The sequence below is a fragment of the Urocitellus parryii genome, assembly GCF_045843805.1.
Source record: "Urocitellus parryii isolate mUroPar1 chromosome 12 unlocalized genomic scaffold, mUroPar1.hap1 SUPER_12_unloc_3, whole genome shotgun sequence".
NCBI classification, from domain to species: Eukaryota; Metazoa; Chordata; class Mammalia; order Rodentia; family Sciuridae; genus Urocitellus; species Urocitellus parryii.
The window spans coordinates 1,215,884-1,243,236 of record NW_027551760.1 but is presented as its reverse complement, the minus strand read 5'-3'; the positions used below and the strand labels follow the sequence as shown (position 1 = coordinate 1,243,236).

General features: G+C 54.7%; 1 protein-coding gene across 3 annotated transcripts in view; it reads left to right on the top strand.

Annotated features, from left to right (window-relative positions):
• Positions 1 to 27,353, top strand: part of Kcnip3 (potassium voltage-gated channel interacting protein 3) — a 71,283-nt gene that overhangs the window by 17,639 nt on the left and 26,291 nt on the right. For 2 of the 3 annotated variants that reach the window (XM_026414071.2, XM_026414069.2), the window contains exon 1: positions 23,014 to 23,296. The exons of the other annotated variant lie outside the window; for it this stretch is intronic. In XM_026414071.2, the coding sequence (XP_026269856.1) occupies positions 23,194 to 23,296 (103 nt within the window). In that variant the 5' untranslated portion in view covers positions 23,014 to 23,193. Of the gene's footprint in view, positions 1 to 23,013; positions 23,297 to 27,353 lie in introns of those variants that run through there. 3 annotated transcript variants of the gene reach the window in all.

The window sequence follows — 27,353 nt, the reverse complement described above, 5'->3', positions numbered from 1 at the left end:
CCCTTAAAAATCCTGCCTGAGTCGGTGTGGGCGTGTGAGGCACACTTCCCAAGAGCCAAAGCAACAGGCTGAGTGTGATGCCCACCGACCTGCCTGCCCACCGCGAGCCAAGGGCAGGGCTGGAGTCCCTGACCTTGTCCCCTCCCCAGAGGCAGGGCCTTGTGCCCAGGTTATTCCCTGCCTCATCTGGAGCACCCAGCACAGAGCCTCTGTCACGTTAAATGCCTGTCAGACTCACAGATGACATTTTAAGAATAAAAACACCAAATTGAGCACAGAATCAAACCTCTGGAAATCAGTGGAAAATACTGGAAAGCAGAACTTCATCTCTAGGGACAAGAGGAGAGGATTCTGCTGTTGTGACGGTTTGCAGATGGGGGCCAAGTCTGGAGCCACGAGGCAAGCTCAGGGGGCTCTGGTGGGGACCCAGGCCCTTACCTTGAGGTGCTCCTGCCACCCTTGGCCTTGCCTGCCCCTCTCCAGGAAGGGGGAGGAGGGGATTTGAGGTGGGGCCGCTGGCCACTTCTTTGTGAGGAGAGACCCCTGGAGAGGCCCAGTCGAGGGCAGAGGGGTGCAGCCAGGGTCACCAGCCCACCGGCCATGGCCCCGCTAGCTGCTCCTACAGCTGCCCCTACATGCTCACTGATGAGTGACCTTGAGGGTCTCTCCTGACCATGGCCCCTCATCTGTCCAGTGGATATGTAACCAAGCCTGCTCTGTAGGAGGCGGAAGGGTCAGTTCCTGCCACGGTGCTGTGATAAACAGAGGTCCTCATGACCTGGTAGCTTCACGTGTTTTTCAGACCTTCCACCTGCAGGGCCTGGTACCCTCTCCCCCACCCCCGCATGTACGTGTGTGTGTGTGTGTATGTGTGTGTGTGTGTGTGTGTGTGTCTCTCTCTCTCTCTCTTTCTCTCTCAATAATTTATCCATCCTATCCTTAGGGAGAATGAGACAAAGCCTGATTAGGAGCCTAATAGGGTTGCCCCCAAGGTGGACAATGAACACTGGTTCAGAACCAGGGGAGGGAAGGGCAAGGACTGCAGGTTTGTGTCTCCTGAGGTACAACCTGCCTCCCCAGGACAAGGTAGGGCGTGTGGATGGCGAAGGCTTGGGCCTGCTGGTCGACCTCCATGCTCCTATGGGCTCTGCAGGCCACTGGCTCTGGGCCTCTTGCCATGTGGGGAAGAGCTACCTGGGCATAGAAAAAGCTGAGGCCAGCCAGGCCCGGGGAGCCCCGTGGTGTCCTGAGAACCATTTGGGCAGCTGCTAAAACCACAAATGCCCAATGCTTACCTATAGGACCACCTGGGGGAGATCCTGGTCATTGTCACTTCTGACCCTTCAGTCCACTCTGTGGGATGGCTCTTGCCTGCCCTCTGGATGAACTCTATGCAGACCTGCAGACACTAGGTGTCAGCCATGCCCAGGGAGGCCTTTCATGCTGTTCCCACGGCCGGGTGCCCTTGGCCCTGACTCTCAGGTGCTGAGCCACCTCCTGTCCACGCCTTCTCTAGGATGGAACCGGGCAGAGGGATGCCCCTGCCCCTCCTTGGGGTCTGCAGGGGCCCTGGCTCTCTGATGGTCCCAGGGCAGCATAGGCAGGTCACTGCCCTCCTCCTGGCTGCCTCTGGCCAATGCATCCCCAGCCACCAACACACCTCTTCCATGGGTGGGTCAGAACCCCCTAGTCCTGTACCTCCCAAACTCCAGGGGACACATTCAGATACCCACAGGCTTCTGAGAAGCCCCTTACTTGGATGGGGTATGAATGGAGGCTCCTCGGGTGGGGGACGGAGGGAAACACCCCAACACACCTGCCTTTTCCAGCAGATTCTCTCCCTCTGAGTCACCAACCTCCACTTGCTCTGCCCTTCAGGGAGGGAGGAGGAGCAAGCCACAGAGCAGACTTCCCGGTTCCCAAATGTGACCTGCCTAGCTGGTCACCATCACCTGTGTTGGCCTTGGCTGCTGGGACTTCTGCCCAAATGCTACAGGAAAAGTCCCATCTGGCACCCAGACAGGAGACGTGGGGCCCCATGGCCAGCAGAGAGTCCCTGCCATCACAGAGCAGGCCCAGGGCTCCCAGAAACAAGCAGCTGTGGGGCAGAGGCAGGGAGGGGCCAGGGATGAGGCTGGGACAGCAGGGACAAAGCTGAGCACATCTGGCTTGAGTTGTCAAAGCAACGTGCCCAAGCGTTAAAAATATCGTGCGCCTACAAATAGACTCGAGAGAGTGTCAAGGTTCTGGTGAACCCTAAATGCGGAAAGCAGAAACGTGACGAGGCTGATTCACCAGGGAAACACAGGCAGCTTGACAGAGGGTGGCAATGCAGGGGACAGAGAGAGGATGCTCCCGTGGACACTTGGGTTGGGAAACCAAGAAAGATCCAGGACAGCAAAGCCACCGCCTGCAGGTTCTTTGCCAGAGAGAAGAGGAATCCATTGCATCTTATCAGCTTGACAGGTCTGTGCGTGCCAGCCCCAGTCCATGAACCACTTAGTTCTGTCCCCAGGAGTGGACGATGTCCTGGCAGGACCTCAAAGGTTACTCAGTGGTCGCTAGCTTTATTCCCAAGTTATAAAAACAGAATCTCATGGCCCTGTGCAAAGCAAATTCTCACCTCTCTGAGCCTCTTTCTCGTCTGTGAAGTGGCCATAAGAGGTCATGGAGAGGGGCTGTCAGGTGACATATGTCCATCAGTCCGACATAACAGGGTACTCTTGAGGATTGTACCCGTGTCAGTTAAGGACAGAGCAGTGCTACCCCTCACAGCCAGTGTCTGGGATGATGCTGATGGGGTCTTCGTGGCCCTGCGCTGGGGCATCTCCCTTTCTGGGCCTCAGTTTCCTTGTCTGTGAAACGAAGGCTAAAAACAGAGACTAAAGAAGGTCTTTTGCTGTCCTCTGCATTCGTGTGTGGACGAAGGGACAGGTTCAAGGCAGGGCCTCCTGATTGGCACCTGACAGGGCTGGGGGAGGGAAGCCCACAATGATCTCATTTAGGATGCTTCCCTGGACACAGACCAGGGCTCCCACCTACAGCCCACAGGCTGGGGGGTCTCTGGGGTGAAATGGTGGAAAACAGGCCATGAATAGACTTTGCCAGTATACTAGATAGATGAACGAGTGGATGGATGATGGATGATGGATGGATAGGTGAATGGGTGGATGGATGGATGAATAGGTAGATGGGTGGGTGGATGGATGGATGGATGGATGGATGGATGGATGGATGGATGGATGGATAGGTGGATGGGTGGGTGGATGGATAGGTGGATGGGTGGATGGATGGATAGGTAGATGGGTGGATGGATGGATAGGTGGGTGGGTGGATGGATGGATAGGTAGATGGGTGGATGGATGGATAGGTGGATGGGTGGATGGATGGATAGGTAGATGGATGGATGGATGGATGGATGGATAGGTGGATGGGTGGGTGGGTGGATGGATGGATAGGTGGATGAGTGGGTGGATGAATAGGTGGATGGGTGGATGGATGGATAGGTGGCTGGGTGGATGGATGGATAGGTGGATGGGTGGATGGATGGATGGAGTCAAGTCTTCATTCTCTTTTGAAATAATGGTGAAGATAGTGAGAAGTTGGGTTTATTTAAAAAATATATATTCAGTGTCCCTACATTGTAAGTGAAAGATGGTGCTTTGTGGATTTTTCCAATTTGGGGGAAAAGGTGAGAGGGTTTATAAAAGCCTGGGACCACAGCCTGGCAGACCCCTGGTCTGGAGTCTGGATGAGGGCTCTAGTCACAGGCTGGCTGAGTGACAGGCAGTGCCTGGGGCAAGCTGTGGGGAAGGTGTCCTGGCTGGGGCCCAAGGAGGACATGCTCCCTGCCTCCCTTCAGGGAAAGATACAGCCATGCTGGTGCGGTCATGCCTCCACCTCTGGGGCTGGCATCTGGTCCCCAGAGGAGGGTGCACTGAGGAATAGAACCTAAGTAGTGACCAAAATGTTAGGAAAAAAGCAGGGAGTGGCAGAGATCATACAGGAGCTCAGTCAGGTCCATGAGTCAGGATCATGGGAGTGAGCAGGAGGAAGAAGGAACCAGCCATGATGGTGGGAGTACTGACCACAGCGCCACCCTGCAGGGTGAAAGCTCACGAGACTGTCTCACCACTGTCACCAAACTCAGCTCAGAGCCCATTCCACAGGAAAACCAGTGTCCCAGGGATGAGTTTGAGGAGAGAGACATTTTTTAGTGGAAGAATGGAGAAGTACGGGCTGTGCTCAAAGATCAGTCTCTCATCTTCAGGGGGCTTCGGGGGGTCAGTTCAGGATAGGAACAGTGAGGGGGCGGCTAACAAAAGGGAGGAATAGTCATGTCTTTCCTTGGAACAGGGAAAGAGCTTCCAGGAACTTGGAGGCCACCTCGTTCACTCTTTTGTGGTTGGTGGCTCTGGTCCTGGAGGGTCTGCGTCCTTGGCCTGGAAAGGAGTGAGAGAGAGCAGGCAGGCTCATCTTGTGTTATAGGTTTGGACAAAACACTTCTAGGAGGGTCAACAAAGGAGTCAGACAACATGAAAGCAGGGAGGTCAAGCCTTTCATTCTGTCCCAGCCACATTCTGTCGTCTCCAGGCCTGAGGGAAGAGTCAGTGTTTTCAGAAAGAGTGGACTTCAGTCCCTGTAAAGTGAGCCCCATAACCCACACAGCAGAGGTACCGCAGGCTAGTGGGAGACTAATAATGCATAGCCCAGCTCTGTGACCTCAAAAATAAGTGATTTTTAAGTCAACTAAGAGGAAGGAAAGGTAGAGGATTTATTTTGTTTTTATCATAGTAGCACCACCTCTAAGTTTTAAGAAAGAAAACAAGAAGAGCCCTGTAAGAGGAGGCATTTACAGAAACTGGGGAGCTCCCCGCAGCCTTGGGATCTGACCAAGAGTGTGGCTACTGTCTGTTAAGGTTGCCTGGATCAGGTGGGAGGCTCAGGGGTCCAAGGAAGCAATTGTCTCCTGCTCCCAACACAGAGGGGTTGCCCCAGAGCAGAGGGAGATGTGCAGCTTGTGAGCACCCCTGTGGCCAGAGCAAAAGGAGGGAACTAGAGTGAGCAGAGTGTGCTGTGGGTGGGGCAGGTTTGGAACTCATGACCATGCCCCTGGCTAACCCTGCCAAGTGGATAGCACTGTGACCCCCCACCTTTGTTGGGGGAGAGCTTGGGGATGACAGAGGGAATGATCCATCCTTCCATCCTCCCACCCATCCAGCCAGCCATCCATTCATTCATCCATCCACTCATCATAATCCATCCACACATCCACTCATTAGCTCATCCATCCATCCATGCATCCATCCACCTATCAATCCAGCCACCTACCCATCCATCCACTCATCCATTCATCCACCTACCATCCATTCACCCATTAATCCACTCATCCATCCATCCACCCACCCATCCATCCATTAATCCATCCATCCACTCATCCACCCATCCATCCATTAATCCATCCATTCACTCATCCACCCATCCATCTACCCAGGACACAGTTAGGAAGCACCTACACAGGGAGGAAGGAGTCAGGAAAGGGAGGAAGGAGTCAGAAAAGCCTCCCTCTGCCCTCTCTTGCCTGCAGAGCCCTTCTAATCTCCTCACCCCAAACATGGCTGGAAACCTGCTGTGGTTGATGTGTCAGGGCCAAGCCTGAACTGGGCATATCTGGGGACCTGATGCCAGCCTGTACCAGACAGGGGCTCCATGTCCCCAGCGCCTTCTAAAGGCAGGAGGGCAGAGGCAAAGACCGAGGCACAGTTTACCCCTGGGGCTCCCCCATGAGGATCTCAAGTCCATGCCTGTGCACTCGGGGGGGACGAGGAAACACCTGAACAAGGGCAGTCTCCATCCCTCCCCCAGCTCCTCCATGCTTCATCTCAGACCTTCTGAGTTCTCATGGCACAGATGGGGAAACTGAGCCCTGGAAAGAAATCGTGAGCTGCACGTGGCTTCTATAGCCCTGGGAACCCCCAGGACAGAGCTCCTTCCTCTGCTCAGTCTCAGGCTTGGTGTCCTAGCTTGCAAAATACGAGGGGCACAGGCCGGGGGCTCTGTCTCAGCACCTGGGGGAGGGTGACAGGCACTCAGTGGGCGACTGAGCTATTTCCAAGCACTGATTTCACAGGGATGTGGTTGAGGTGGGTCTGTGTGGAGGCGGAAGCCACAGGGCGCTGGCTGAGCTGTGCGCATGCGTTTGCGTACGCTTTCATCACCTTCGCGTCCCCTGTGATCCGTGTGTCTGTGTTGGACAAGAGACAAGGTGCTGTTCTTGCAGTAGCATCTCAGTCCACACTCAGAGGTCTGTACCCTGACCACAGGGACAGCCTGCTGCTCGAGCCCTTCCATAGCAGAACTAGCGGGTGGGGGTCTGCTGGGCAGAGCGTGCTCTGACTCCCACCTTGCAGGAATAACAGCCCAGCCCTCAAGCCTGCGGCTGCAATGGAAGGGGTGAGCACCTGTGGAAGGAAGAGGAAGAAGGCAGAGGGTGGCTCCTAGACATGGCCTGGACTGAGGTCATCCTCTGCCACGTACCAGCTGTGTGACCTAGGGAAAGTCACTTCTCTGAGCCTCAGTTTCACCATCTTTAAAACAGAGAGTAATGACAGAGGAACTTAATTCTCTGGGGCTGCAAGGATTAAATAAGACCCAGCAATCAGTTTAGGCATACTTGGCTCATAGTAGGTGCCCAGATAACACTGCAGTCAGGCTCAGTGGGTGCTTAGGCTGAGTGGCTCACCCCAGCCTTCTCGTGCTTCCGGGGCTGGTACTAAGAGAGCCCTCTCCTGAGATGCAAATGGAGCCTGTGTTTTAACTAAGCCAAGGATCTGGGGTAAGATCAGAGCTTCAGGTGTCTGCCTCTGCCTTTGTTCCTGCCACATCAAGGCCAATTTTGCTTCGTATTGGGTGCTGCCCTGCACTCGCCTGTGCCAAGGTGGACCTTACCAGCCCATTCTACAGATGAGGCGTGGGGGCCAGGGAGCAGGGGCACGCAGGGAGGGGCTGCAGCGGTGCACCTCCTCCCACTTTGGGAGGGTGTGTCGGGCATAGACTCTGGTGTCAAGCCCGCAGCTGGTGTACACACTCACAATCAAGCCGGGTAAATATTTACAGGCATTATGGCAATTGATCGCTTTCGATCCCGCGCCCGGCTGTGAGCGAGCCCTGCTTACTCATGCTTTCTTAAAAACAGCCTCTTCCCTGGAGCATCTTGAATAATTCAGTTGCTAATTGTCTCCAAACTGCAAACTTGAAAATGCCAACTCAGGGCTTCTCCCACCTCGGTCCTCCTCAAACCCCCACCCATCTCCTGCCACAGACCTGACCTCCTGCCCCTGCCTGTGGCCGCTCTGGGGAGGGGCCTGGGAGCTGGGGTTCCGGTGTCCCTCCCGTCTGACCACAAGCAGGGCCATGTCCACTGGTGGGGGAGGAGAGCAGAGTAATTGAGCTGAAGAGCCCATCTAGCCGCTGCTCCCCAGGGTCCCTCCAAGTGCTGCAGATGGGAGGGGAGGGGAGGGCACGGGGATCGTGAGGCAACAGGGAAAGCCGATGCTGAGATGGGTGTGTGGACAGGCCTCGGGCCAGAGACCACCATGACCGTGGCAGGCACAGGGGTGAAGCCAAATTTGTGTGGGTAGTTCCCCTGCAGCCCATTTCCTGGCTGGCAATGCTTCCCAGCGCCCTCCAAGGGCCATCTCTGTGTGGGGTGAGGTCCTGCCTGCCTGTGTGGTCGGATGACCCAGCCATCACCAATAGCACCACTCTGAGCTCTCCTTTCTGTCCTGCGAGACCCCGCAGGGTGCTAGGAAGATTTGCTGGTGTCCCGGTACAGTAGGCATCTGCCAGTGTGAAATCTCACAACCACAGGACCAGGCCTAGCTGAGGCCAACCCTAAGGACAGAGCCAAGCCCGGCCAGAGTTGGTGGCTGCTGCTACAGAGGGGCTTTTGCACCAAGGCACTGGGGTCGTGAGGCCCAGTCCTGGGGAGCTTGCTGGACTGGCCTGGTCTCTCCTGCGCTCCATGCCTGAGGCCAGGCCCAGGATATCCACCTGGGCACTCACTCAACAAGTCATGGAACTCCTTGTTCAGCAGGGGCTGTCCTGGCCTTGGGGACAGCAGGAAACTCAGAGCTCAGAATCCCTCTAGAGTTTAGAGGCTATAAAACGAAACTGATAAATAAAAGATGTATTAAAAGGAGACAGAGTGATAGAAACCAATACTGGACAGGGAGGAAGGGATGGGGGCACCCAGGGCTGGGCCTGGAGGGAATATTGCCATTGAATAAAGATCCAACGGTGAGAGGAGAGCCCAAGGGACAGTGGTCTAGGCAAGAGCCAAAGTCCAGAGTCAGATACAGCAAGAGCTGTGTCCCGAGCACCCAGGAGAACAGAACATTATTTATGGTGGTGGAAAACAAGCCCACCTGTCCTGGGGGACAGTGAGAGTTGGGGTGCGTCGAAGTTTAAGACATCCGGGGGAAGTATGGGGGGATGGGGCATGTGAAAGGCTGGGACTAGAGACAGGACATTGGTGGGTTTTGGCACAGAGATGGGATTTGTTGCCCAAATCCCAGGCAAAAGCAGTCAGGACCAGTGTTCAAAGGCCTCTTTGGTTTGCTTGCCTGCGACCAGCTTCTGAGCCTGGTCTTGATTGATGTACACTGAAGGCTTCTATGGTCAGTTCTAGCCAGCAAAGCACCAACTCCCTTCCCCTCGGTGACCCTGGGCCTGTTCTGACCATGGGCAGCTATGAGAGAGAGTTCCGGCCAGTCAAGGCCAGAATACCCACTGCCCAGACCTGAGCTGGGCTGGGCAATGGATCCCTTTGGACAGTGAGTGGCCCCTTGTCTGAGACACTGAGTCTGTAACGTGTAGTCCTGGTGACTTCTGGTAGCCCAGTATCCAGTGGCATGGAAGAAGCCCTCTGGGCAGAGTGAAGCTGAGGTGCAGGAAGTCAGCATGTGACAGGTGGAGATGTTGAAGGCCACATTCCTGGTCACCTTCCCTTCCCTTCTTGTGGGTGAAGGGCTATAAGTGCCCTTGCCTGAGCAAGGTCGACGGGAGCCCTCACTCGGCCCTTGGCAGTCACATGGAGAGAGGAGGCATGCACAGAGAACTGGGGAGGGGTAGCAGGAGGGACTGACTCTCCTGACCCCTAGACCAGATTGCCCGAGCCAGGCTCAGGATGAGTGCGTGACACTCGAGTGGCTCCTGAGACCAGGGCCAGATGCGAACTGCTTGGGGCAACCTAAGGGTGTCCGACCCTTCAAAGATCCACCTGCTTTAAAATGCATCCGAGGCCAGCCCAGCTCTCTGGGTTCTGGATGGAAGTTGTACTGTTTGCTTCCTGATCCCCCCACCCCCCACCTCCCGCCGCCACCAAAAGTCTCAGGTTGAGCCTGGGATTCAGGTAGACAGTGAATATATGGGCTGGGTTCCTGCTGCAACCCAGGGGTGTGATTTTGGGGTTCATGGCACAGGGGCTGTCCCTTTCCATGGGATTCGGGGACAGGCTTCCACAAGGTCCCTGGGTTGGTGTGAGCAGCCTCCCTACCCACGGATAAGCCAGCTGTGGGCAACCATCAACCATCGGGCAGCGTCCAGGTGGGCATCTGGGCTCAGGGCCGGCGTCCAGCACCTGTCACCTGTGAGTATTTAAGGTGCACCTACAAGAGGGGAATTACCAAGAAGTCGTGTCCTCCGGCCCTTGACCTCAGGCAAAGGAGATGGGTCAAGGCAGCGTGGGCCAGTCCTCCGCTTTCCTAGGAAAGACGAAAAGATAACTAGGAAGGAATGAGGAGGGGGCCTCTGCGGCCAGAATCAGGAGGACCTCTCAAAGGCGCGGCACCCCTAGGGTCACACTGAAGGGCAGCAGGATCCACAGCACAGAGTGCTCAGAGACACATGGGTAGGAAATACCTGGTTCCACCCTAGTTCTGCCACCAGATCCTCTGCCCGCTGGCTGCCCTGGCTGGGGTGGCAGCCGTACGGACTCTGCTTTCTGTGCATGATTCCTAAGTCTGGCCCCGGGGTCTGTGCCTGTGGTAGGTGTGGGTCTTGAGAGGCTCGAAGGGGGAGCCCCGTGCCTCTCTGCCCTCCACGCACCTGGGGGACAGCTTGTGGTGACCAGAGCCCCTCTTCCTGCTGTGGGGTGGGGACAGGGGCATGCAGGCTCCTCCCCTGTCACCTCATGCTGCCACCAGGTGTCATTTAGATGCCTAAGCAGAATGAGGTGAGGCCCGGGGAAGGAAGAGGCCAGCCAAGGAGTAGAGATCCCTGTGTTCTTGTCCCCATGTGACCCCACTGCCCCCCTTGGGCCTCAGTGGTCTCCTCTGTGCACTGGGAGCCTCTCCCACCCACCTGTGGCCATGCGACAGTTCAGGGTGTTAAAAAGGACAGGAACGCCCCTGGGGATCAAGCCCTCCACCTCTGAGCTTGTCCTTGTGGCCCTGCCTCCCCTTGTTCTCACTGTACTGGCCACCTCCAGTCCCCACCCCACCCCTGCTCCTGTCCCATCTGCCTACATCTCCTCACACCTTCCACTCTAGGGTGGAGACGTGCAGGTCCCTCTGGGAAACCTCTGGTGCTCGGTTGAGATGGGAGCTCCTTCTGGCACATCTCGCCATGCCCAGTTCTAAGTGGCTAATGGCCTGCCTCCTCTGGACCAGAGGCCCCTTGAGCCCAGGCGCCCAGGCAGCCTTGTGAAGGCCTGTGTGGCAGGCCTGGTGCAGACGGCAGAGAAGAGCTAAAGTACCCAGGACCCTTCTAACTCTGACGCCTCTCTGGATTGAGGGAAGAACCCAGAACCACGCCCCTGCTCTGGGTCTAGCTAACGGTCTCCATGATGACTCCACCAGTCCTGCCCATAACTGATCTGCCCCGAGGAACAGGCGTGCTAGGCATATGCCAGGGTGAGTGTCCCAAAGCTTCTGGAAAGTAGAGGAGTGGGTCCTCCAGCCTCCTGTGGCTGTGACTGTGACAGAAGCCTGGCTAGGCCTGCCTCCAGGGCACTGTGAGGATCAGTGATGTTTGTATGTGGTGCTGGAGACTCAGTAAGCACTCAACATACGAGGCCGCCCCCTCCTCACGAGGGCCTGGCCAAGACCTCCCAGCTTCCTGGAGGCGAAGGTGGGCTCACATCCAAAACCTGCAAATTCTGCCTCCAGTCCCGAGTTCCGACCCTTGAGTCATTCATTGGCCTCAGGGGACACGGGGCTTCTGTGATAAACACCTCTCTGATCTGTCAGAAGGCACTGCAGGAGCTGAGATCTGGCACCAAGCGACCCAGATGGAAATTCCCCGAGACACCCCTGGGCCCTCGGCTCGAGTTCAGATAAAGAAATGCTTTGTCCAGATGTCTGCCCAGATCAGCAGCGGGATGTGACTGAGAGCACTTTGCATCAGTGTCTTGGAACCTGAGGATTGATGGACCCATGTGACTGGGGCGAGCGCCAGGGGGAACCAGCAGACGCTGGGCAGCCAGCGATGCTCCCAGGTGCCTCAGGCCCCGGTTCCAGCCTACGTTCAGGGGGCTAAAATGACACCAATGACACCGCACCAGTCAGCAAGTGCCCAGAGCCCCTCCAGCTGCAGGCACCATCACAGAGATGGGTGCGCACGAGTCTCCCAGTGACAATACCCAGGGGCAGGTCTAGGGTTCCAGAATGTTCCCTGGCTTTGGAGAAGAGGAAACTGAGACTTGAGGAGATGAGGGGCATAGGGCACCCTGCCTTGTGTCTCCTGACTGATTCTTACCCTGTCCTTTTGCCAACCCAATCGACCAAGAGACAGAAATGCACCCAAAGAAACTCACAGACCCAAGTGACAGATGTTGTAGAAACTCCAAGGTCTAAAGTGTGGAGCTGGCCCTATCCACCTGGCAGGTTGGGGCTGCTTAGTTCCCCTGGACAGGATCAGGATGGCCATTCCCAAGTGAAACGGGGACCCGGGGGGCAGGATGAGGGGCTAGAGAACAAACTGCCCTCCAAGGTCCCGTACCATCACTTGTTCAATATTACTAGACTGCGGGGATTTGGGTATGTCCCACTGGGGACAGAGACCTGGGGGAAAGAAGCCTTCCTGCTGGCCAAGGGGTGCCAGCAACTAAAGGGAGGTTTCCCTTAAGGCAGCAGTAAGGGGCCCACCACGGTGACACTCAGAGACGTGCCCACGTGGCCACATAGCTGGGTCCTCTCATGCCTCCCACGTCTTTCCTGACCACAAGAACTGTGGAAACCAGAACCATTTAATTAAGGAGCATAAAGTTCCTTTCCTTCAAGAGATCACTGGCCCCGATGGTGGCCTGGGTGCTGGAGATGTCATACTTCCTGTGATGGGCAAGGACTTATTCCCAGAATCGGTTCCCACAGGAGGAATTTCACCTCAGTACTTGTTGAGGAACATGTCTGTGTCTCTGAGTGTCTTAATTCACTCTTCATTTTGGAAAGACATTTTGCTGGGTATCAAATTCTAGGTTGACCATTCATTTTTTGTGTTTTGAGCACTTTGAGAAAGCCCCCCCACTGCAGTCTGGCCTCTGTGGCTTTTGTGGCCAGGTCCACCATCACTGGGATTGTTATTCCCCTGCACATAATGTGTGTCTTTTCCTCTGGATGCTTTTAAGGTTTTTCCTTTAACTCTGGTTTCCATCAATTTGATGATGTTCTGGCCAGCTGTGGTTTCCTTGCATTATCCTGATTAGGGTTTGTTGAGCTTATTGAATCTTTTTGATTTCTTTTGTTCATGTTGGAAATTATTTTAAATTTTATTATTCAAGCTATTTTGAATATTTATTATTCAAACTATTTTTTATTTTCTATTACTTTCTATTATTCTGTGTTCTTCAAATTATTTTTCTAATTATTATTACAATTTCTCCAAATTAGAATTCCAGACTTTTCTCCTCCTCTGTCCCTTTCTTTTGGGATCCCAACTACACATTGTTTTTACTTTGTCCCTTATTTTCCTTGTATTCTTTTCTGATTTTTTTCCACATTCACCTTTAGTCCACTCACATTTAACATAATCATTTATATGGTCAGAATAATGTCTACCACTTGACTATTTTTTTTTCTATTTGTCTCATGTCTTTTTTTGTTTGTTTGTTTGTTTTGTTTTATTTTGTTTATTTATTTTTTTATTGTTGGTAGTTCAAAACATTACACAGTTCTTAATATATCATATTTCACAGTTTGATTCGAGTGGGTTATGAACTCCCATTTTTACCCCGTATACAGATTGCTGTATCACATCAGTTACCCTTCCATTGATTGACATATTGCCATTCTAGTGTCTGATGAATTCTGCTCTCTATCCTATTCTCTACTATCCCCCCTCCCCTCCCCTCCCCTCCCCTCTTCTCTCTCTACCCCCTCTACTGTAAATCATTTCTTCCACTTGTATTATTCTTCTCTTACCCCTCCTTTCCTCTTACATGTAATTTTGTATAACCCTGAGGATCAACTTCCATTTTCATGCAATTTCCCTTCTCTCTCCCTTTCCCTCCCACCTCTCATCCCTGTTTAATGTTAATCTTCTTCTCTAGCTCTTCGTCCCTATCCTGTCCTTAGTTATTCCCCTTATATCAATGAAGTCATTTGGCATTTGTTTTTTAAGGATTGGCTAGCTTCACTTAGCATAATCTGCTCCAATGCCATCCATTTCCCTCCAAATTCTATGATTTTGTCGTTTCTTAATACAGAGTAATACTCCATTGTGTATAAATGCCACATTTTTTTTATCCATTCATCTATTGAAGGGCATCTAGGCTGGTTCCACAATCTTGCTATCGTGAATTGTGCTGCTATGAACATCGATGTAGCAGTGTCCCTGTAGCATGCTCTTATTAGGTCTTTAGGGAATAGACCGAGGAGGGGAATAGCTGGGTCAAATGGTGGTTCCATTCCCAACTTTCCAAGAAATCTCCATACTGCTTTCCAAATTGGCTGCACCAATTTGCAGTCCCACCAGCAATGAACCAGTGTACCCTTTTGTCTCATGTCTTTTTGTTCCTCTTTCTCCTTTACTTGTGTTTGCTCCCCTTCTTGTTTCCTGGCAAGCCTTGTAGTGTTTGTTGAGTACAGCTCTGTAACAGATGTCAACTCCTTTGGCAGGTGACCTTGATGTCAGGGTTGGATGCACTGAGAGACTGTGATAGTCAGTTTTCCATTGCTGTAACAAAATACCTGAGATAATCTAATAAGGGAAAAAGTTTGTTTTGACTTGCAGCTTTGAAGGTTTTAGCCTATGGTCATGGTTACTTGGCCCTGTCACTTTGGACCTGTGGGAACCCACCTGGTGGGAACATGGAGCAGAGGAGACCTTTTCACCTTATACCTGCTGGAAAGGAAGAGGAGGGAACTAGGGTCCAAATGTTCCCCTCAAGGACACACTCAATGATCTCTTAAAGGCCCACCACTCCCAATAAAGCCATGGGGTAGGGTTGGGGGGATCAAGTCTTCAATACACAGGCCTTTGGGGGACATTCAAGATCCAAGCAACATCTGAGATATACTCAGATTCCAGTTTGTCCCTTGAGCTCCAGCATGCTTCGACTTCTCTCACTTCCCACCCAAGCTTTCTTCCACCTCCTGCTCCTATTGACCTTCAGCAACCCCATGCATACACAGAGGAAACCTTCAGCAGACATTGTCCCTGGATCTCACAATGGGTCTCGTTCTTTAAATAAAACCTGGATCCCATGTCCTCCAAAGTGGGTCTACTTCCCCAAACATTAACTGACATAAGATCCCAATTCTACTAAAATTTAAACTCGATCTTTCATTCATTTCTTTTTCTATTTTTAAAAACACATTGATCAGAGTTATTTTGAAGTCCTTATCTGCTAACTCCCACATCTGGGTCATCTGTGGATTCTCTTTTTGTAGATCTCATAATTATCTACTTTTTCTGTCTTCTTGTGTCTAGCAATTTTCAATTACATGCTCGAAATTGAAAATGTATTGTAGGGGCTCTGACTCAACTTCTCTTCCAGTAAAAAATTTTGGCAAGCAGTTAAATTCTTGAAAAAAAAAATCACACCAATCCCATTAAAGTTTGCTTTAACTTTGTTAGAGCAGGTCTATTTCAGTTTTTCCTTATTCATAGGCTGTAGCGTGGTTCCCTTCTCTCAAGGGTTATTGTCCCTTGTTAATTGCTCTCCAATGCCTTCAGACAGTGGCTTTGTTCTGTCCAGGTTTTATAGCTGTGGTTTCCAGTAGTAAGATAAGTCTGGGCAGCTGTTCTATCATGGTGGAAACTGATTCTGTAGATTGAAGAGAGTGGGGAGGGAAAGGTGCTGCTACAGTGAAAAATGTAGATTTATTCAGACTCCTCTTGCTCCTGCTTGGTCTGAGTGTGCCATTAGGATGCACGAGGAGCCTTTTCTCTGTAATAACAGCAGAGGGTGCAGCCCTTATCGAGTTCCTCAAATGGACCAAGGCATTTTTCTAAAGTACTTTACACAGTGATCTACTTCACATTCACTCTGAGGCATGGAAGCTGCTGTCCTTCCCATTTTATAGTTGCAGAAACTGAGTCGTATCAAGGCTGAGTTGACTGGCCAAAGTAACAGAGCTAGTAAGCAGAAAAACCAAGTTTAGAACTTGGGCAGTCTGACTTCCAGGCCTGCACTTGGACCCACTTCTCGTGCTGTCATTGAAAAACAATCTCAACTGTGTAGGGCTTTGTTACAGACAGAAGGGATGAGAAACATCACTGTATCAGCCGCCTGGAAGCTCAGTCTTCCTCTCAGGTTGCATCCGGGACGTCCCAGAGTTGTGAGCTTCACCCATCTCTCTTGATGATGTCCCTCCTCTCCAGTCTCTCTGCCTCCATCTTCCCCCAATTCCGTCCTGACCACGGGCTTTTCTGCCTTCAGACAGCTTGCATGAGCAAGAGCCCAGAGAGGAAGGCAGACAACTTGGCCCAGAGCTGCTGAGGACGACTGGGGCCAAGGAAGTGCAGCCTGGCCACAGGGCTTCCGGGAGGAGCCATCTGAGGTGGGGAGAAAAGCAGCAGAACAGACAACTGGAGTGCCTCATATGGGGACTGAGCCTGTAGGAGAAAGTCCGATTCCTGAGACGGGCCACCTGCCTCTGGCCGGCGGTGCACACGTGGACACATCTCTCAAGCCGCCCTTTCTCCACCTTCAAATCTGTATAAGATGGACTTTAGCCTCACGGAACAGAAAACCTAATAGTGAACCAAACGAGACAGGCTTTCTCAAGCAGCGGAGCAGCTGCAGTCCAGAGGCAGGTGGCTGTGACGTTTAGCTTGGCCTCTCAGGTCATCAGAGACCTCCTTTCACGGCTCCAGGGACAGCTGTCATAAGTCCATCCCAGAGAGGAGAAAGGGCGGAAGCGAAGCGCTGGCGAGGTCCGCCCACTCCCTCCCACGTGATTTCCCAGAAGCCCCACCCGGAGCCCTCTCTTTCCATCCCATTGGCCAGCTCCATCCACAAAGGAAGCCGGGAAATGCAGTTTTATAGTGGAGCACATCCTTGCCCCAGCCTCGTTAGGGTTCTGCTAGGGAGCGAGAGAGAAGAGACGCGTCTTGGCCACAGGTGTGCACGGTGTGATTTCCTTCGGGGGGACGTTCCTGTCAAGGCCTAACAGGACGGGGCCACCAGTGACGGCAGTTATTCGAGAATTTGAGGAGCTTCTCTAATGACCCGCGTAAGCCAGGTCCTTAAGAGAGACTGATGCCCCTGGAGAATCCACAGGACCCCACTGGGTAAGGGCGCCGTGGGTCCTCGCAGCGCGAACTTCTCTAAGCCCCACCCACGGAGAGACCCAGGCACACAGCTGCCGCCCCACCCACCTCTTTCCTCCTCTCTCTTCAGAGAGCTCTGCTTCCCCACCAGTTTCAAAGGTGCCAGGCCTGCTCGATCTGACCATCATGCTTGTGTTCATGAAGCTAGACCAGGTGGGAAAACGATGACACCTCAAAACCCAGTGTCCAAGGACAAAGAAGTTAATTTTTCTCTGCTGTAACCTCCTTGAAGGGCATGCTCAGGCTGGTGGGCAGCTTGGCTCCACACAGTCACTCAGGGCCCAGGTGCCTTCCACATGTGGCTCTGCCACCCTCAAGAGCTGTGTCACCACCGATGCATATTATGATGGGGCACTTCTGTGTCAGGGCTCCAGATGTGGAAATGAGGAGGCAAGGCCATGCCCAATGCCTAAGGGCTCTACCTGTTGCCGGTGCTCACATTCTGCTGGAGAAAACTTATTCACAATTCTAGGCCATGGAAGGTTTGGAAATGTGGTCCCAAGCTACATGTGTTCAGTAACAACTACATCACCAGAGAAGAAGAGTAAAATGGATTTTTGTGGATGACTGGTGGTCTCTTGTCTCTGTCCACCCTAATATGTATCCTTTGTGTTCATCCATTTTCCATTACTATAAAAAAAAAAACCTGAGGCTGAGTACTTTATTTAAAAAAGAGGTTTATATAACTCATAGTTTTAGAGGCTGAAAGTACAAAGAGCATGGCGCCAGCTCTGTGTCACCTTATGGTGACAGCCATCATGGCGGGACCCCAAGCAAGAGGAAGAGATCACAAAGCGAGACAGGAAGCCAGGGGGCGGGGAGGGGGCTGCCGTTTTGCTCTTTCCATAACAAGTCACTCCTAAGAACTAACTCAGATCTCACAAGAACTACTTAATCCCTTCTCAGTGCCCCCATTGAACTTCCAGTAGGCTCTACCTCTTAAAGAGCCCACCACCTCAGCACTGCCACACTGAAGACCATGCCTCCAGCACAAGACCTGTGGGGGACAAACCGCGTGTACACCCCAGCATCTTCTTCATTTTTCAGATACTTCCTCCCCTCCTAAAGGAGGTAGACTAAGGATGGGGGACACAGCAAGGAAAACATCACTGCTATCAGAACTCTTCCTACCAAACCCAGGAACCGAATAGACTTGGAGTTACCTGCCATTCCTGAGCTCTCCCGGCTTGCCAACCCAAATCCAGGAACCTAACATCTTTGGATCATGCAAACCACATGGCCCACCCCTGGCCCACCCCATGGCCCACCAATAACTGCACCCCCCTGGAATCAGGAGATATGTGCTGAGGAATCCTGGGGTCCCTGCAGTGGGGTGGGAGAGTCCCCTCTGCTCTGCCCCCGGGAACAGCCCCTATCCACTGTCCTCCATGACCTGGCCTTGCCCTCTGGAGAGCCATTCTTGTCCATCACTTGCTTGGCCACCTGTGCAGTAGGTGGAGGTGCCCTGGTTTTCTGCAAGGGCAACTTGGAAGATCTAAGAGTTATTTTAAGTCTTGATTAGCCACAGGGTTTTTAAAGCCAGGCTTCTGGTTTCTGTCACAATAACTCCTCGAAGACGTGCTCAGTCTTTGGTCCATTTGTGTCCAGTTAGTTCTACATCCTGCAACCACTACCCAAGTACTCATCTGGGTATAAAAGTCTTGGCTTACTCTCTCTCTCTCTCTCTCTCTCTCTCTCGTACCTTTGTTTGACAATGATTGAGAAATCTTAAAAAAATCTTTTGAGGGGCTGGGGCTGGGGCTGAGCAATAGATCACTTGCCCGGCATGTGTGAGGCATTGGGTTCTATTTTTAGAACCATGTATAAATAAATAAAATAAAAATCTATAAACAACTAAAATTTTTTTAAAAAATCTTTGAAAAATTATTTTTGCTACCATCTTATTTCTTCTGTTTGGTCCAAAAGCCTTTTTTTTTCCTAACGCTGTGAAACAGCTTTCAATATCCACTATTTCCCCCTCCTGCCACATCTATTTTCAAAATCGATAGTTCTCACCTCATCTCATCTCTTTCCTTGAGGCATTAAAAGAACAAAGCTTATTTATTTTCCTCTTTGGATCATGCAAACCACATGGCCCACCCCATGGCCCACCAATAACTGCACCCCCCTGGAATCAGGAGACATGTGCTGAGGAATCCTGGGGTCCCTGCAGTGGGGTGGGAGAGTTTTCCTCTTAACACTTGAGGGACTGTCCCAGAGCCAATCCATGGAGGGATCTCCTGGTCTGGCTCTCATCCAGTGCCCATCCATGAGCTGATCATGGTGGCAGTACAGGGTGGCATGGAGCAGCCTGGCAGGGGCTCTACAAGAGAAATCAGGTGCAATTACCAAATCCGGGATGGTCTTGGGGAAGGCTGAGCAGCCAGCATTGAGTCAGAGGCCACTGGAGGTCAAACAGGAGGGACAAGATCTGATGTGCATCTTGAGATGAGGGCTTTAGTCGCTGAATGCAGAGAGATAGGAGGACAGGAGTGAGGTGGACGAGAAATTGGGGATCAATGTTGGGAGTCCAGGAGATGATGTGGCCAGGCTGGTGGGCATGGGAGAGTGGTCAAGGGGACACGGTGCCAGAGCTTCATGATAGACTGGGCACAGTGGGGGACAGGTGGATTCCAGGGTATGAGCCGGCGCTAGGGCCTGAGCCACAGAGCTGGAGAGGCTGGGGGAGCTACAGGATTGAGGAAGCCAGCTTGGCTCTTGGTGTGCCGAGTCTGAGGTGCCTGGGGACATCAGGGGGAAGGTCCTAGAGGCATTTCTTGGGGGTGTGAAATTCCACTCTTGGGCATTCTTGTCTGGTTTCTATGAAAAATGAGAAGGATAAACAAATTGGATAATATCTGCTTTGCCCAGTAGAATGTACTAGATCTGGGGGAGGGGCTGTCCCCCACCCCAGGAGAGCTTGGAGGGGATGGGCTTGCTGGGCTGTTTTCAGGGATGGGTCCCTCGAACAGCATGGGTCCAGGCTGTCCCTCAGTCCCTCCTGTGAGAGTCAAAAGACCTCTTGAAGCCCTCAAGCAGTGAGGCCCTCAGGACCAAGAAGGAGCGTGGAGGGACCAGTGACTGTCAGTCGGCCGCCTCCTGCCTCAAGGGACGGACACCACTGCCGTGGTGAGACAGAGGCTACACGGGACAACATGGGAGGAGGTGTGGCACGCAGATGGCCAAAGTGCTGGGGGGAATGGCGGCCCAGGCAGCAGAGGCCGTGGGCGCTCAGAGACAGGGCTGAGCTGGTCTGCTGTAACCTGGGTGGGTTCGTGGCGGCAGCACTGGCCTGGCTACCTCAGCGTCCCAGGAAAAAAGACCATGACCTTAGGGGTGGGGTGTAAGCGCCTTCCAGTGACAACTTCCTGAAGGAGACCAGGATGCAGAGCACCCCTGAGGTCTTCAAGGGAGTGCTCCCAGCCCTGGCCTTCCCTGACCCCCCATTGCCCCTTATCTGTCTCCACCTCCAAGTCAGCCCTTCACCCCATCCCCGCCCGACCCTTCCCTCAAGACAGTGGCACCATCAGCTCTGAGCGTGCGCCCAGGAAGGCACAGAAGCATGCTGGGAAGGGTCGGGTGCCTGCCAGGACAGACAGTCCCCCGGGGCATGGCAGAGGCTGCTGGGGAGGGCTTGGCCTGGCACTTCATGGTGGGTCAAGGAAGCACGGGGCTTGGGACCTGTCTGCAGCACTTTCTCTAGGTTCTGGGGAAGGGGAAGGTGGCAGGAGCATCAGTGGGCCTGGGTGAGCCCCAGAGCCGATGGGCCCTGAGCTAGGAGTGAGCAGGGATCAGCCCATCCATTAGGCCTGTAGCCCAGGCTGCTGATACCAAGCGGACGTTCTGCTCTCGGGCCTGCTATCCACTTAGGCGTCGTTAATATTTTACACCATAGAGCAGGGGATCGATGTCTTGTTTATAGCTCAGTGTTTATGGACCGTCATTGAGCTTTTGCTGCGACTGGGAAGATGCTCAGAGCACAAGGGAAACTGAGGCAGGGGAGGTGGATGGGTGCCAGACTTGGAAGAACCCCAAGATGGTTTCCTTTGCATGTTGGGTTCTCTCCCTCACTTGGCACACGCATCACCCTGCAAAGCTGAGCACATCCAGCTCATTATGAAGGGCCATCAGAGCCCCTGTCCCATGCTAGTTGTCACATTCAATCCTTTACAAGCCCCTGGAGAGGTGGATTCTTGTTCCCATTTTTATGGATGAGGAAACTGAGGTTTGGGGACATTAAGTACTATTGGGCTGTCAACCAAGTCATTGACTTAAGGTCCATGGTAACTAGCTGGGACATGGGCTACATTTTGCTCTGCACTCCAGTATGTAAATTAGATTGCAAAAGATCCTTTAATCTTCCTAGAATTTTAAATATGTTAGCAAGTTGGATGCTCAAACAGTCCCGTCTTCTCTGTGATCCTTAGCCTCTCTGCTTAGACCCCTTGCCTTGGTCAGTGGAGACTCACTGCATCCAATTAACTGGAAATAAAAGCTGTGCATTAATAGTTCTTTAAAAATATCACCCAACCCGGGCTTTTAAGCCATGTGAAGTAGTGGGTTGGACTGCTGCAGCGCCTCTCTGCGTCATTTTCAACCGGGAAAGACTTGGCTCCAGAATCCTGCAGGACTTGGGCATACCCGCGCCCCCCTAGGTATTTCACCCTGGGGGTCTCAGTTCTCTCATCTATATGATGAGGAAAAAGGAATGCCCTCTAGGGGAATCCTGAAGGATTACAAGTAAACCCAAAAGTTTGGACCAGATAACACTGGTTCCAAGAGGGCCCTCAGCAGCCTCACGAAACAGTTGTCACCCAACCAGGGATCCCCAGGATCAGCACCTGGGACAAAGTATATCTCACTGTTGAGTGAATGGCCGAATAGGTAGCAAAAACTCCGAAATGCAGCTGAGATTGTTCAGGCCGTGGGTCCAAATGGGTTCACACCATATGCATGAACCGATGTTGAAATTTCTCCTGCGCTAAGAGAGCAAGCAAGAAGGACTTGGTGTACTTCCTTGTGCGCCTCACCTGGCGCTTCCCGCTCTTGAAATCCGTCTGGCAAGGACAGCCTCGGTGCGCGGTGCGCGGTGCGCGGTGCCCGCTGGAGGGCAGCAGAGTCGAGGGTCCAGCCCTCCAGCCCCGCTGCTTCCCCGCCCCAAGCATCCCGGGCTCCGCCCTGCCACGCCCCGTCCTCTCCGCGTTTCTCCGTCCTTTGCGCCGCTACCCTTCTGCCCCGAGCCCGGGTCAGGGAGGAAGCCTTCCACAAACTAATTAGCACGCCCTTGCGCTGCCGGCGCGTAGCACTCTTCAGACTCCTAGCGCTTCCGCACAGCCGGAAAGGCAGATCGGTCCCTTACAGAGCGAGAGTCTGCGAGTCCTGGACTCGACCAAGGTCACACGGCAAAGTCAGAACTTGAACTCAGTTCCTTAGAATCTAGTGCCAAGCCTGCGCTTCCTTCTAAACCCTTGAGCGCACGCAGGTTTCCAGAACTGAAGAACTTTGGATATCAACTTCTCCGTTTTCAAAGGGTCCAAATCATGGCCAAGTTCAATCTCCGGCCGGGGGCTGAGGGTTGCGGGAAATAACCCCTGGAGAGAGGGCTTCCCGCATCCTCCGCAGACCACCTGCGTGGGCCGGCGGGAAGGGGCAGGCCGGGCCGGCGGTGGCCAGGCTCAGCACCCCTCCCGGAGGAGCACGGAGCCCTGACTCCTTGCAGAGAGCCTGGCCGCGGCTCCCTTCCTCTCGGGCACCCGGCTTCCCCAGTCCCCCGGCCACTCGGTCCCGACCCGGCGCGGGCGGGTGGGTGAAACCGCAGACCGCGTGGCCTCCCGGGGGCTGGCCGGGTAGCGGTGGCTAGGCGCCAGGCTCGGCCCCGGGCTGGACCGTGCGGGGCGGGGCCGCCTCCCTCCGCCCCTTCCCGGGCTGGCGGGGGAGGGGGCGGCCGGGGACGCCTCCCCTAGTGGTCGCTGCGCTTAGGCCAATGAGCGCGCGGGGAGCCGCGATGAAGGCTGGGGCAGCCGGGAGCGCCCGGGGACCCCCGCTGCTGCCACCGTGGCCCCGCGCCCTCAGGGCAGGAGAGGGGGCGACAGAGGCGCGGCGCCCGCCACGGGCATGGAGGCGCCGCTGGCCCGCGCTGGCCTCCGGAGCTGCGCTCCGCGCCGCCGCCGCCGCGCCTCGAAGTTTGCGGGCTGATTGGGAAAGTTGCGCTCGGGTTCGGCCGCCCAGCGGTGTCCAGCCTCCAGGCCAGTGCAGCTCATCTCCGCCGCCGCCCTCCGCGGGGTCCCGGCCCCGCCAGCGCCGCAGCCCCGCCTGCCGGGGGCATGTAAGCCGCCGCCACCCCGAGAGGCCGGGCGGGCTGCACCGGCCCCGGCGCGCGCGGGCGAGGGGTGCGCCCTGGCCCCAGGAAGCCTAGGCGCCATGGGCATCCAGGGCATGGAGCTGTGCGCCATGGCCGTGGTTGTGCTACTGTTCATCGCCGTCCTCAAGCAGTTCGGCATCCTGGAGCCCATGTCCATGGAAGGTAATGCGTGGCCACCTGCCCATCCGCTGCCCTTCGCCAGGGGCCACCGGGCTGTGGGGAGGCAACTGCACCGCTTCTTAGCGGGTCTGGCGAGGAGCGGCCCTGGAGGTCTCCGCCGCCGCCGCCCCCTCCTGGCTCTGGAGGGCTGGGCCTGGGACTAAAGGAGCAGAGAAAGCTAGGGCTCTGAGGAGTCCCAGAAGGGACAGGGCTGCGGCGCTCTGGGTGGATATGAGCTAAGTGCCCAGTGACACCTTGACTGTACGTGCATGGCTGTCCTAGGCCCGCTGGTCCCAGCCGCCCCTGGCCTGGGCCACCCGGCGGCAGGAGGTAGCACTGGGTGGATATGACCGGAAGGACCCTCGCTCCGAGGCGCCTAGCAGAGGGCAAGTGATTTGAGCCCTCTGCGGCAGGAGGGGCCGCCCCTTTCAGTCCTCCAGCCGGTATCCAGTTCCCCCTCCTCAAGCGAAGCTCAGGCCCAGGGGATCAGTAACCAAATCTGCAAGTGCCACATTTCTGTCCCAATAAAATATTAACTGAGGAGACAGACCTACTCTGAAACCAGAGGCCGAGGCTTTCCTGGACCCCTGACAGGCCCCTGGGAGCAGCTGCTTCCCAAGCCTCGGTTAGGGCCCTGTCTTTGCAGGGTAGGAGGAGGGGCCCCTCCAGGGCACAGCTGGTTAGGAAGGAGACCCTGACACAGGGATGGGAACTGCCCCTCCAATCTGTCCCTAGATACAGGTGCAGCTCTGGTGGGTGGGAAAGGGGCTGGCTTGCACCCTCCAGCCTCGGAGGAGGAGGGGCGTCCTGCCTGCCTCAGCACTCTGCTGACCTTGCCAGGCTCCAGCCCTTGCCACTGGAAGCCAGAGGCCTGAGGGGAGGGAGCAGGACTGCCCAGCAGTCTCCTGGAGAGCCCCTGGGAAGGGCACGGCCAGGAAGAAGGCCCTGCCTCCATTCTGCCTCCAGAGCCGGGCAGGATCCTTGCCCGACTTCCTGTCCCAGGCCTCCGAGAAGCCCAGGAGTTCCATCACACCTCTTTCCTAGGTGAGTTCATGAGACCCAGAGAGAAGGAGCTCTCAGAGTGGTTCAGAGAGCCGCCACCTTGAGCCTAGGTGGGAGCTGGGGAGGAAATTGGCCCCAGCCCAGCCTTCGAGCCTTCGCTGGCTGGAGGCTGACCCTGGCAGCGTCATCTGTGACTGGGTTTTAGTGGGAAATGCTGTACAGGTGCCTGGGATCGGAGCAGGGGATCGGAGCAGGGGCCGGCATTCCCCCACTGCTGTGTCCTGCCTCCTGCAGGGCATCTCTGTCCCCTGTCCCCTCCTATCCATTTTCTACCAGGACCAGCCAGCCTGGCTTTACCTAGTAACTGGGCCCACTGGCTCTCAGCTCTGGGGAGGGTTGAGGTTTGCCTCTGTGATTGCTGAGGACAGGGGCTGATTTACAAGGTGCAAGGGCTGTGCAAGACAGCACGGGCTTTCTGCCACCTGCTGAAAACCTGCTTCCAGCTCTGATAAGTTTCTCTTCTGTGGTCTAAGTGCTCACGTGTGCTCCTCGGAGTTCTGGGGTTTTGAAACAATTGGGAGAGTCCAGAGCCTAACAGAGCCAGGCCTGAGCTAGGGTCCAATTATCCTCAAAGACTTGGTGTGATGTCCCTTCACCATGCTGAGCCTCAGTTGCACCATCTGTAAAATGGGCCAATAATGCTTCCTGCCTGCGGGGACCACAGCAGGCGTGAGTCGGCGCGCAGACTTGGTGAGCCATTACTCTCAGCCGTAACTAGCAAGGAGTGATTGATTGCTTGTAATAATAGAACGGATTCGCGGTTGAAAACATGCTCTTGCTCAGCCAGCCACCCCCCTGCTTAGGTCACAGAGGGGGAGTTGTGAGTTCTAGATGTTCTGTGTTGATGGGGAACAGTGCCAGCCAGGGGCCTGGAAGCACCCAATGGCTGGGCAGTGTCTAAGGGACTGTCAGATGAGCTGCAAGGAGCCTGGGCTGTCCCATCCACCTGGCCATGAACTGCTCTCAGTGCCACTGGGGGCAGGAAGGGGGCTGGTCCTCCAGGACCACTGCAAGCTTGCCCCTGTGTGGTTCCTTGTCCTCTCTCAGCCTCCGTGGTTCTCGTCTGCAAGAAATCAGAGCCACGAGTCCCTGGGGATGTTCAGAACCAAAGAGCCTGGAGCTAGCAGGACAGCCAGAGGGCCACCGAGGAGATCCCTCCCCAGCTTTGGGACACGCAGGGCTGAGGGGCTCGGGATTCTCGGGGTGGAGTCTGGGCCCGGGAGGCCCACGGAGGTCCTGAGGCCAGGGAAGTTGTAGACGTGGTGTGGTGTGGTCTGTCTTCCTGAGTGTTGAAGTAGGGTTCTCGGAGGGCTCGTGTTCCCACAGGGTGTGAGTGTCGCCCCTGAGCCATGGAAGCCTGCTTGAGACCATGGCGGAGGGTGTGGGCCCCAGCCACTCTGACGTGCTGGTGACATCCCGCCCTCCTGCAGGAACCTAAATTCCCAAACCTGAGTTCTCCTCCCAGCCCCGACCCACCTTACGGTACTGGATACTCAGTTTATTTGTCAGTCTGTGGCCAGCCACGTGGGGACAGGGACTCTGTCCTGCTCACTGTACTTCCAGGGCCTGCAACAGAGACTGGTACCAGGCAGCAGCTTGATGCAGCTCCGTGAATTCAGGAGAGACTCCTGCCAATAAGGGAGGAGGACTGGAACCTTCTCTGTCCCAGTGCCTCAGCCCCTGCCCATGAACCTGGGGCCAGGTGTGTGAGATCTGCTGGCCAGAGGGGCACAGGAGGCCTCTGAGCGCGGGAGAGGATCTGCTGCAGAGAGCGCAGAGGCTGGGAAGTGGGGGGCACTGGGTGTCCACAGGGTTCCGTGTGGCCAGAGCAGGGAGTGGGGACCCGCAGCCAGGGAGATGGAGGAGGCTGCCCGGGACTTGTGGGCCTCGCTTCTTAAGGGGTCACTCATCATAATCACCTGGTGACCTTAAAGAAATACTGTGGGGCATTGAGCCCCGAGTCTCTGGCTGGAGCCCAGACACTGGGATTTTATAAGCTTCTTCGGAGACGCACTTGGAGCCACAGGGGCCAGGCCCTTCAGTGTGTTCCCCAGTGCCACAGCAGCAGCACCCAGGGGCTTGTTGGGAAGTTGCCCCTAGGCCTCCACCCGAACCTCTGGGGTCCAGGTGTGGGGCCAGCGGCTGTCTTTGGGACACACCCACGGTTGATGACCCCTGCTCTGTCTGGACATGAGCCTCCTAAGGACACTGGCTTTTATTCTTAGAGAAAACTAGAGCTCTTAGAAGGCCCCAAGCACAGGAGGGAGGTGACCTTGAAGTTTACCGGGGCTCCCTGACCACCCTGTGGCAGGGTAGCAGAGGTTGGGTCGGAGGCCCCAGTGGAAGCCACGTGCAGCCCTCCAGGACGGGGTGGAGACGGCTTTTGGCTGCATTGCTGAGGCAGCGCCGGTGGGTTACCATGGGATGGGAGGAAGAGGGGCTTTCCTCCTTCAGTTTATTTTTGGGAGGTGAAATATTGGAGATTGAGCCCAGGGCACTTTACCATTGAGCTCCATCCCAGCCTATTTACTTACTTATTTATTTATTTAGGATACGGGGTCTCACTAAGTTATTTAGGACCTTACGGAATTGTTGAGGCCAGCCTTGAACTTGCAGTCCTCCTGCCTCTGCCTCCTGAGTCTCTGGGATTACAGGTGGGCACTACACCTGGTTCCCCCTCTGCTATCGAGGGCCTGTGTGATTTTGCTGGGCCCACCTGGACACCCAGGATTCTTCCCTGTTTTAAAGCCAGCTGGTTGGCAACTTTAATTCCATTGGCACCCTTAATACCCCTTCACCCTGTGACCCAACACACCCACAGGTTCCAGGAATCACAGCACTCAGGGACAGGCCTGCAGAGCTGTCCCTCTGCCTAGCACCGGGTCTATTAAACACAAAACTCCGAGTGGGGCATCAAGGAGGTGGTGGGAGACACTCTCTCTCTTCAGGGGAGCTGATGGACTACAAAGAGAAGTTCACAAGCCAACAGCCTCCGGTG